Genomic DNA, 12375 nt, shown 5'->3' with positions numbered 1-12375 from the left:
AACATGCTCTAATTTGTTTTATCTATAACTTTGCCTTGGGATAAAATGAGTCAGTCTTTTTCATGTTTGAACAGCTGAATGATAAATAGTTAATGACAGCTTAATGGGCTAACTGACCTACTGCACTGGCAAACTTGTGACATTGGCATCTGTAGATGTTATCTGGGGTGGTATTATTTTCCCCCAGCCTTTTAGTTGAGCTTTGTGATGAAGACAGTATTCTATAGTTATCTTCTGACAGCTTGGTCCCTGCGCGACGTGTGAGTGCTGTGATAGAATGACGTAAACACATTCCTGTAAAAACCAAGAGAGCAGTTCTGTTTAAAGTCACCCTTGGTAAAGTACAATATGACAAATGCATACAGAGACCGGTGGGGGAAAAATATTAGGTGCAGGAATATTTTGGCACCTCAATATTCGATTATGATTCAGGGAGTCACGATTTACCTTAAAGATGATTCGCAGTGCATCTCAAGTTTTCATTATTTTATTTTATTTTGATTAAAATGCATGTAACTATAAGAAAATCGTTACAGTGGCAATGACAGCATTTCACGGGTAGCATGTAAACACAAGTGTTTCGTGTGCTGCTGTAACTGACAGAACTAACGTAACTTACGTTAAAGAACAGCTCTATTCCATCCACGACAAGACTTTTTGCAAAAAAAAAAGTACACATGGACTTGTTTTGTAGAAAAAGACGATTAAACTTGGTAAATACCAATGAATTGACTTAAGTGACGTTTTTGAAAATAAGGCTGACTCAATAACTGACTAATAACCTTTTCATTACTATTAAAGTGAAATTACTCAACCTAAACATAGTAGCCTGATTAAAAAAATGCTCATTTAAAAGAAAAAATGTCAGACGGACTGAAGTCTTCATATATTCCAACATGATTATTTTATTTTATTGTTTTATTTGGATTAAAACTCATATTTGTGAACTTTAAAGGGGTGGTATAATGCTCTTTTCACAAGATGTAAAATAAGTCTTTGATGTCCCCAAAGTGTGTATGTGAAGTTTTAGCTCAAAATACCCCACAGATAATTTTTATATAGCATGTTAAAATTGTTACTTTTTTAAGGTGAGCAAAAACGCACCGTTTTTGTGTCTGTCCCTTTAAATGCAAATGAGCTGCTGCTCCTGGCACAGAGGGCAGAGCTTCAAGAGCTCGTGTCCTTAGCAGCTTCGATTACCTCACACAGACATGCACTGAAAATTTCAAAAACTTTTAGCCCCTTATGTTCAAACCGGAGACAGACAAAGATGGAGAGATTCAAGAAGAAGTCACAACTAACCATTCAGATATGTTGTCTACATGTTGATGAATTTATGTAGCTTATGTGTAGTTATCTTCTGGTTATTGATTAGCATAAATCACGTTCCCGGTGGTGGGGTTTATGTAAATTCTAGGCTTAGTGATGTCAATCACCCTGGAGGAATGTCGTGTAGTCCCTACCAGCCGTTTGTTGTAGTCCTTAAACAATTTCTTTAGAAGAAAATATCTCCCTTTGCTTTGAACTTTGAGCGTCGTAACTGTGCAGATGTTGTTTATGCTCAAACAGCAGCATTACACACTAGCTAAAGTTAGAAAAGTGAAATCATAATCAACCACCCCTTTAACAGAGAACACTCTCAGAAAACATTGTGTAAAACAAGCTATTCCACAATTAAAGCTTTAGGATATCTGATTATTAATGTTCTATTTTTAATTTTTGAATTGCTTTCAATTCATTACATTAATGTATTAGTTAATTGCATTTTATTGAAGTGTACAGGCATTGCATGTGCACCAGAGTTCAAACATGCAGTTTCATAAGTGAAAACCCAACTGGATACATAAATGAATCTCATTACGCGTTGTTTGCCATGATTTAATATTTCTCTGAATTTGAAGCATATTAAATAGGCTTATTTCATATTTGCTTCAACCTCAAACTGTGTCCGGAAGCTTATTGAAGTGAGTTAGCATTACACCAGAGAGTCATCGTCCATGTATGAAAATGAACTCTCTAACCTTAAAGTTAATGTCTCGACCCCTCCCTGGCCTCACGCTCGCGTACACCGATTCCAGCAGAGCACACCAGTGTCAGCCCATCGACATACACACACACACGCACACGCACGCCTTCCTTTACGTCAGCTATGTTGTTCTTTACTGTTCTCTTGAACTTCCTCTGTTGCCATGGATACAGACACAGTGGGCTCAATATCTCCCGGCAATTTGCCTTTGTAAAGGGCATTGTGTACTCAGGATTTCAGCTGAGGCTGTGTGCCACCCCCTCCACTTCCTCTGCTGCCCAGCTCTTCAGGCAAACCCACACGCATACAGATATAGTACATTTGGTACTTAAAGCCACAAGTCAAATTCCCACTCAGGTTAGGGGCTTTCATGTGCCCTCAAATGCGATCAAACACACCTTGTTCCTCGTGTGATGTTATCATAGGAGACCTGAGGAACAATGCTTCGTTTCTTTTCTGTTTGTAGTTCTTTGCTATGTGTATTTGCCTAAACAGGCACGCAAGCTACTTGTTAATAGCGTCAATCGATACTGTATTTATAGCAGTTAATTTATGCTCTGTGGCATAAGTGTTTCTTCATCAGTCATTAGCACTGGCCCATATGGTTGTGAGGTCCTGGGGTGACACGCATGTGCCATCAGCCACATCACCTCCCATCTTGTTTGCTAAGCAGCTAGCATTAGGCAGAAAATGGAACGAAACACATCTGACACCTAGAAATGCCTCTGAAAATGTGGTGTTAAGATCCAGTTGAAGTATTTACCTCTAGTTTAAAGTATCTTCCAGCAGTGGAGTATGAGGAGGCAACGCTAAGTGTTTATGTAACATTAAGTGTGTAAATTTAACTGAAAAGTACTTAGATATGTAGTCCTTAGCTGTGGCCTAGTGGTTAGGCCTACTTCTGCTTTAACATAGTGAAAAAAACCTATACCAAAATGTATTTAAAATACATTTATTTCATACTGAGTATAGTACAAATCTATTAACATATTTACTGATGTCATGAGATTTACTAATATAAATATTATATTTAAACGGTAATAGCCGTGACTTAAAAAACAACAACATTGAAATTCAAGGCAGTTCAATTTGTAATATTATTACGCTCATGTTGCGTATCTAGATTATCTGATTAATCTCATATAGGATGCGTCATGTAGAACGGGCTTCAGTTTACTGGTGTTCATTCACTCTTCAGCTTCAACTCATGCAGCTGCTATGTTTCTTTTTCGAAAACATGTATTGATAATCTAGCAATCTGTTATTCTTCTAGTCATTTTTTCATATTTTGATAGACATTTGCATGTCATATTTTTATTTATCAGCATTAATTTTCGTTACAGTGTTTTAATTTAAAATATTTTCATTGTCGCCATGACAGACTTGCCCCGCCCCCACACAAGCCCCGCCCCCGAGTACTCCCAGTCTTCAGTGTGACATGATCTTCAGAATGATCTGATGTGCCGCCCAAGAAACATTTCTTTTTATTATCATCAATGTTTAAAACAGTTGTGCTGCTTAAAAATTCTGAGATGCATTTTTTCAGGATTATTTTATGAACATACTGTAAGTTCAAAAGAACAGCATTTTTATCTTAAATAGACATCTTTAGTAACATTGTAAATGTATTTACTGTCACTTTTGATCAATTTAAGGCATCTTTGCTCAATAAAAGTAATTCATTTATTCACAAAAAATAAGACCTTAAACTTTAGAATGTAGTTTATCAATAAAAAGTGATAAAAAGATCCAAAAAGTTGTATACTAATTGTAGAGATTATACTAATTATATAACCTTCTTGTCCTTCTAATTCTGGAAGTCAAGGAGCAGTGTATGCGTAAGGGAACATTGGTCCAGAAGTCGTCTGGATTAGATGCACCCTGGCTGTGAACTTCAAGCTAAATCTCCCGGACGTTGTGTGCATGTAATCATGAAAGCTGGTTTACTGAGGAGTTGTGGTTTTATGGCAGTGTGAGAGAGCTCAACAGCATCAGGTGTCCCATCGCATGCTGCCAGTTGATCCATTTTCACAGCATTCGTCTTGGCCACATCAGGTGGACCGGGAGCAGGTTGAAGCCGGGTCTTCATTACGTTCCGTCCAGCTTGTCTCTGGCTCATGTCAGCTGTGCTCACAGCTCTCTTCTATGCCATGAGCATCCAGGTTCTCCCTCTACAAGATTCACTTGTAGGCGACTAGCCTTAATGTGCTTTGCCTGAGACATGTTCCTGTATCAGCATCCTTGATGGTCTTTCCTACCAACCAATCCGATTTTAGGGATTTTACAACATTAATATCAACTATTCAGCAAATCAGTCGATTTGCTTTCAAAAACCAAGCAAATTTATTTCACAAAAACGGTTGACACACACACAAGTACTTTACTTAACATACACATAAATTGTAAGAATATCACTAACACTGATGAATAATCAGTATAAGGTAAGGCTATTAAATAGAAGTCAAAGTTAGTACGTTGTTATGAGCCACCACAGTCATTTAAAACTATACAAAATAATAAGAAATTGAAAATAAATTGGTATTTTGGTGTTATGGAAACTACAGTTACCATGGTAAATACACAATTATAACATGAACTGTTAATGAAATGCATGGAAACTGAATAGAATGAACATCATACCTGCTTGTAATTTCATCTGCTCTTTATATATAGTGAAGTGATATACAAGAAAGTTTGTTTTTCTGAGGTGAGAGACTTTTTATTTCGTAACAAGTTATGAAAAAAACATTAGAATAATGACAGACATATAGCCTGACAACATCTCATCTGACAGCAGATACTGAATCAGGTGTTTCAGGTGAATAACGTGTTTTTCTCAGGCACTCCTTAAACTATATCTGACAGAAGAGTCAACAGCTTTTATGCACATCTTTCAATATAAGTCATTTAGAATGATGTTTTTTGTTGTTCATGTTGTCTTTTTTAACTGCACACTCCACGACCCACTCAAAACAGTCTTGCGACTCACGACCACCGGTTGAGAAGCACTGCTCTAAAGTATTTCACTGTCTTGATGTATTCCCAAGACTTTTTTCTAAGCAATTTAGAGCGAATGGAAATGTCATGGAAGTTCATTGGTCAAATGTAGTGGGAACCACGGTTTTAGGAAATAGGTGTTTTGTCACATGCTGATCATCCCAGTCTTAAAAGATTTGCATGAGACACACTGACTGCCAAATTCAGTGAGGAAAGATACTCATGTCAAGAGAAAGATGTGCTTTTGGTGCTGAGGGTATCTGTCTGCTCACTATTGGTGACAAAGTGTTGATAATGTCCAGAGCACATGTTTTAATTGCAGTGAGATTTTCTAGATTTGGAATCAGAAGCGTGGGATGATATCAATATCACAGTATGTTTAAGTTTATATTAAACTTGCTCTACTGACTCATTTATATTAACTGACGGTAGGGTGAAACCTTTTTTTGTACACAATTAAAATAGGGTTTGAGAGCAGTGTGGCAGTGTGTTGTCCTTTTTTTAATTACAGTAAAAACAGTAGTATTGTGAAATATTATTACAAATTAAATATAACTATTTTCTGTTAATATTTTAAAATGTAATTGTAAAATTCCTCTGATGGAATTTTCAGTATCATTACTCCATTCTTCAGTGTCATGTGATCCTTCAGAAATCATTCTAATATGCTGATTTGATGCTCAAGAAGAATTTATTATTATCCATATTGGAAGCAGTTGCTGCTAAATATTTTGGAGGAAATATAAAGTTCAAAAGACTAGAATTGATTTGATTTTTTTTTTTTGTTGTTGTAATAATACAAAAGTCTTTACTGTCATTTTTGATCAGTTTAATGCATCCTTGCTGAATTAAAGTATTATTTCCCAAAAATATCTTTACGACCCCATTATTTTCTCTAAATGAAATTATTATTATTTTAATCCAACCCATATCCACAAGAGCACATTGTGAACACGGTACATACTGTCAAAGTGCCAGGTCCTAAATTATGATCTAGCTGAGTTTGTCGCTTTTTTTAAGCCATATTCTCATGGGATTAGTATTATCTGTGGACCTTGTGTGTTTTAGAAATTACCCCACCACATTTTAATTCTCTGTGGCGCATTCGCATGGTATAAGCGAAGCCTGTGATTTTACTAGAATTTACTGACTTGTCTTCCGGATATGATGTAATATCCGAATTTTGCGAATTTTGGATTGGCTATTGCTTGGAAATGTCTTATCATTATAGGTCTTTATAAACAGAAGAATGTTCCTTACCACATGCTGCTATACATGTCATCTATGGTCTCCAACTAATCATTCTTTTTGTTTTTGCTCTTCTGATGGTTTTCAGCTTTCTCTTTCTGCAAATTGTTATATGGTGTATAGCGATATGACCTAGCACCCAAAATACTATGAAAACACTCGCGGAAACATACAGGAAACAAAAACCTTAAAAAAATTATACGACTCTGCCAAATCCTGGCCAAATCACTGAGATGCCGATTCGCACAGGTTTAATATTCTTACAAGACCTCTGTGTTTGGTAGGTAGGTGATAGGTCATTTGCAGAGGAATTTTTACTTTACAAATTACAGACATGGCCGATTCTCACGGGATTAAGATCACAGACAACCTCCGCAATTATTACAAATGACTAGAGTTCACCAGGTAATACTAATCCCGTGCAAATGGGGCTTTAGTCACAGGCTTTTCACAACATCTTGCATGAAAATCAAAGGGAGTACGTGCATTGAGGGAGCCATTTTTTTTTTTTTTTTCAGTGAGTTCACATTTCCTGTAATTTTAATAAGGGAATTTTAGTAATTCCACCCAAAGTCTGGCTGTGTGATATTCAATTGACAGTCCAAAAACCCTCATGTAGACATGACTTGTTTCAAAATATTTTATCCCTTCCTCCCCTCTCTCTCTCTCTCTCTCTCTCTCTCTCTCTCTCTCTCTCTCTGTTCAATGGACAGGGCATATGCACGATGACAACTGCATTTCTGCACTTCTTTTTCCTGGCGTCCTTCTGCTGGGTTTTGACAGAAGCTTGGCAGTCTTATATGGCTGTGACAGGGAAAGTTCGGACCAGGCTCATTCGGAAACGCTTCCTCTGCCTGGGATGGGGTGAGTGCTTGGATCTCCATAACACTTACAGTATCTCTCCCTCTTTCTTTACTTATGTGCAATTTTACTGCTCCATCATCATCATGCAGCTGGTGTTTACTTCTCAAATACAGACAATGTGAGTGGGTAAAAAGGCGTCATGAATTGAGGAATAAAATTTTCAAAATTGACATGTAAGAGGTCATTGTACTATAAAAACATCCTGTTTCAGAGCTCAACACTTACTTGTTAGTCCAAAAACAGAGTTTATTGAATCCAAGCTCAGAAAACGACTCATTTGGAAGGTTGTCACATTATGACATAATAGTGCAATGAAAGACCGCCTCTGCAGAATCAAACCAACACCTACTTCTACATCATCGCGTCTTTGGCCTCGTCCACTGGCACGTTAGTGAACTGAAGAGAGATATAGAATCACTGGACTAAAAATAACATTAGCTTCCAAAGAACCCTAATGCTAGGAAAGTAGTTATTTTCAACTATGTGAATGTCTCAAGTTTTTTTTTTTTTTGTAAATCAGTCGCATTTTTGCGCAGGCTTTGCAAACAGTCTTTTACTGTAAGATAACTGACCCGACAGTAATGCCACAACATGTAAGTAACCGTGTTAATTGTAATGCCTGATCTGTGACCGATGATTTCTGATATGATTATGTACAGTCAGACGTTCTTTGTCTCAAAATTGTTTATTGCTGTTTATGTGTCAGTGAGTAAATCAAGCCAGTGACTAAATGATCAACTTCACATTGTTTCTCTAAGTAGCTTAAAAATAATCCGTTTTTTAAATTGTAATTGTTATATACAGAAAGCAATCAAAGAACACTCCCTTTATAATCAGCTGGGGCTGTCAATCAAAAAGCGAGAGTTTATCAGTGACAGTTCTCTTCAAAACTCCCGTTATAATCAATGACACTGCCTATGCTCTTGCATAATCTTTGAACTGTTAGTTATGATGAAAGCATTCGTAAGAGTGTAGAAATCGAGTTGCAATGATGAGATCACTGCATTCATGCGCTCAACATGTCTGTGATCGGCTAAAATCCTCATTATGCAACATTTCATGTGACAGGAGTAGATCTAAATATAATGTTATATTCAACACTTTTCACAATAAGTTAATCTTGACAGCTGTAATAGTAAAATCGTAGTAAAAGTTTTCGAGAGAGTTCCACATGTAATACTTATTTCATATGCAAAGATGTCAGCCAATCACAGCAGTGGGCGTTTACACTGAAGTCTCACAGCAGAGTGTTTAAATCAGAGGCTAAAATCAGGGTAGAAAATGGCCTTTTATTTCTAAATTATGACAGTTTTTGATATTTTATGTGCACCTCAGGAAACATTACAAAATTAAAAAAATTCAGTTCCTGTAAATGACCCCTTGAAATATCGTCTCGTATGTTCCATACCTCCCCCGGGGTTTCTTACACAGGACCACTTTACACACACATCAAATTGATTACAGAAGAGCAAACGCTCATCCCTCCAGTTACCTAGCAACAAACAAGGCTCTGTCTTTCCATCATTGCAGTGTTTTGCTGTGTGCAGAGGAAAAAGACATGACAGTAGAAGATAGACAAAGATAGATATGTGAACCGTTTATTAGTTTGGCTTTTTCGATAAACATTGATGGTGGATTAATTAAATGATTGGTATCGATGAAATGTTTCTTGAATTAAAGCATTTATCAAACAAGACTCACTTTTAGATCTGAAGTGGTTTGTTTTCAGTATCTCAGAGCTTAATGGCGGAAGACTTGATAAGTGACATCTGCTATTAAATGAACTTGTTGCTCCTGCTTTTCCATCCGTCCGTGACTCCATTCGCTTAACAACTGATGTTAAGAAGTGAGTTCGACCAGACAAAAATAAGTTAAGGATATTAGCAGCCACCTTCCGGATCATTACACCTCTGTTAATGTCTACCTCTAGCATGACAAGGCACAAAAATGTGGGACCACTTTATTAGGTACATATTGCGAATACAGACCAGCCCATCTGGCACCAACAACCATGCCACGTTTAAAGTCACTTAAATCTCATTCTGATTCTGTTTGATCTTCAGCAATGCGTTGAGTTGCTGCCACTGCTGTTTAGGATGAATAATCTTTACCCTAAACTTTTTTTTCCTGAATGAATTCTATAGTAAACAGCCATGCAGTAATATCTTTTTTGGTTAATTCAGTGGTCTGTTAAATTCATCTCATTTGAATTTTTTTTTTTTTTTTTGCTTCGTTTGGAACCAAATGGTGTCTCAGTGGAAAAGTACTAATCTGAAACATCTGTTAAAGATCAAAAAACCAACAGCTGGTCTGTTTAATTGCATGACCCCTACTTAGGTCATAGGAACACAAGAGGCACTTCGGTCTCACTATCTGGCAGACTATGCTGTGTTTGTGCAGCTGAACTATAAATCCACAGGTATAGTTTATATCTGTGATGGAACAACCATATCATTATGGACAGTTTCCAGGTCAAACTCATTAATCCTTCTCAGATATTCCCTCTTTTTTCATCCATCCAGAGTCTAAATGAAACAGTGGTGTTGTGTGCACTGCAGTGCTTTTTCCGATTGGTTGAGGATGAAACTGCATGGTGGCTAGGGGTGGAGCTTTGGTTAGGGGAGGAGGCCCACAAGACCCCTCGCTGGTTCTTCAGACAAGCTGATTGCATCAATAAATTCAGCCACCAGTGCGAGAGGGATGGTGTTAATATTCAGATCACAGGACAGTGGCAGGAGCAGAAAGAGCCCTTTCATAATGGCAGTCCTGCTCGAGACCAGCAAACATGAGAGACAGAGAAATGGAGAGAGAGAATTAGAAAGATAGCAGATATGATATAATACTTCAGCTCAAGACCCGTTTGATTGTTCCAGCCTCTCTGTTCAAAAGCAGGTGTGGTAATTGTATTTCACATGCTGTTTTTTAGTGTAAAACTCCAGGGAGTTCATATTAAACTGTTTACCTGCTTAAATGTCACAAACGATTTAGAAGTTATGTCGTTCCTGACTTGAAAACCTGAAGTGCTTCTGAAGATCTGCAGTGGCGTTTGCTTAGGCAACTGTTGCTCATGTTTAGGGTTAATTAATCAATCAAATATGTAACCCTAAACACGTTTTTGCTGAAGACGTGCATGATTAGAGATGTGAAAAATATTTGTACCATATTGGATATCAGCTGGTATTAGTGAGTGTTTTAACTAAATTTAAAACAATTGTTTCAAAAGGCAATGTCTATGCAAAAAATGTGTGTTATATATATATATATATATATATATATATATATATATATATATATATATTATTATTATTATTATTATTATTATTATTATTTTATTTTTTTAAATATATTTTATTTATATAAGAATATGTAGAATTAAATGTCATTTGCAACGTGATAAAACAGCAAAAAAAAAAAAAAAAAATCATACGTCATATGGGAAACTGTAGCATCTTCACACTTTAGCATCATAGAAGCTGGTTTTACACGGACAAGCACCACTCGCATTAGTTTCTTCTTATGCTTGACCTCTGACTGAAGCTACCGTACATGTGCTGTGAAAGTCTCCTGCTCTAAAGGATTACCCAGTATGTGGCCTTTCAACACTCCTGTGTCTCTTTTAAAGGATTACCTGCCTTGGTGGTCGCTATCTCAATGGGATTCACAAAAGCTAAAGGATATGGGACACCTCAATAGTAAGACACCTCACTTTTTTATACTTTTGTTCCTTATGTTCACCCAGAAACGTGAAAGACCCCACACATAGCACATGGAAAATCTTACCAATTAAAACAGTAGCATGAAGTAGTGAGTCAGAGCCAAGAGACTGCAACCGTCCCACCTAGTTCTCCAGAGGATTCCTGGATATAAACAGTGTTTTAAGATCTCTTTAGAGTTCTTGTTCCACACTAAAAGTTTCTCATGTAGAACCATGGCATATGGCTCCAGATCCCCAGACACTCAAGGACGATACGACTGTGTACTGCCATGCCCCATTAAGTTGATGCTGGATGTTACATTTTATGCAAGATTTGCTGATATTTTTTTGTGTGTGTTTGCAGCTGTTGGCTATCTCTGGAAGGTGGTCTTCTCTATGCATTTGTGGGACCTGCCGCTGCAGTGGTGCTGGTAATTTTACACTTTGTTTATTTACTGTCATTTACCAGTCATAACTACACACACCAGTGGTTTTTGTAATGTTTTATGTCATTTACTGGACTAGTCTAGCATGACAATGTTGAAATGGAAAATTGCCTCGCTGCATTATAGAACGGTATGAGGATTGTGTGACCCCTGTCATTTATATGCATCATTAAGCAGTTTGTTTCTAGACTGAATTAAGATGTAATGTGGCACAGATTCACACAACAATGCTTCTGCACAACACTAAACAGTAGATTTATATTTGTATTGTTGTACTTTTAAAGCTAAGTTGTAAAATACTCAAATACAGTGAAAAGCACTATGAATGTATTATTTTTTTATTCAAGGAAAGCTTTTACATTTAGTCACTGCTATAAACAGTGTATGGTTAATTTACTGAACTTTTACACTTTTGCAGTTTGATAAGATCAGGTCCTGACAGTGTTACTGTTTGTGTTGGTGTGTACAGGTAAACATGGTGATTGGCATTCTGGTGTTTAATAAACTGGTTTCGAGAGATGGGATCCTGGATAAGAAACTTAAACATAGAGCAGGGTAAGTGCCAATTTAGCAATATTGCACAAACACATACATAACAAAAAATGTCAAACTCATAAGCTCTGTTCCAAAACCTGTTTCCTGGGTTCCTGACAGTTTAATACAAAATGTATTTTCAATAAGGAAACCAGTTGAAATTAGAAGTTGGTTGGCTGTTAAATGTATTCTATCAAAACAGCTTGCTATGTTGAACAGCTCGCAGCAACTTCGCATGCTTGTTGCTGCTTCCTAATGTCTTGTCAGTTAACTAGGAGTGGAAATGAGCTAATGAAAAGAAGCACATCTACTCTTTCTTAGCAACATGCTAACGTCAAACTGTTTCAGAATAGACTGTGTTTCACGCTAAGCTGCCTTAAAAGGTATTCGCCTATGTTGACAGAGACCTCATCAGGTTTTGAAACAGAGCTGTAGTGTCATCCGATCCAAATTCACACCATTAGTTAGCCAATCGAGATATTTCCAGCCCAGTACGGCTGCTCAAACAAATTGATACAAATTCTGGTGCTACTAAATGTGCAGAAATTACTCTCTTCACCTTTGAT

General features: G+C 37.0%; 1 protein-coding gene across 6 annotated transcripts in view; it reads left to right on the top strand.

Annotated features, from left to right (window-relative positions):
- adgrb3 (adhesion G protein-coupled receptor B3) overlaps positions 1 to 12375 on the top strand; it is a 184601-nt gene that overhangs the window by 157338 nt on the left and 14888 nt on the right. For all 6 annotated transcript variants that reach the window (XM_079854433.1, XM_079854431.1, XM_079854432.1 and 3 more), the window contains 4 exons: positions 6985 to 7135; positions 10758 to 10827; positions 11194 to 11260; positions 11745 to 11830. In XM_079854433.1, coding sequence (XP_079710559.1) covers positions 6985 to 7135; positions 10758 to 10827; positions 11194 to 11260; positions 11745 to 11830 — 374 coding nt within the window. The remainder of the gene's footprint in view (positions 1 to 6984; positions 7136 to 10757; positions 10828 to 11193; positions 11261 to 11744; positions 11831 to 12375) is intronic.

The sequence above is a fragment of the Squalius cephalus genome, assembly GCF_949319135.1.
Source record: "Squalius cephalus genome assembly, chromosome: 21".
Classification (NCBI taxonomy): Eukaryota; Metazoa; Chordata; class Actinopteri; order Cypriniformes; family Leuciscidae; genus Squalius; species Squalius cephalus.
The sequence above is the reverse complement of the archived record's forward strand: the minus strand, read 5'-3'. Positions and strand labels throughout refer to the sequence as shown.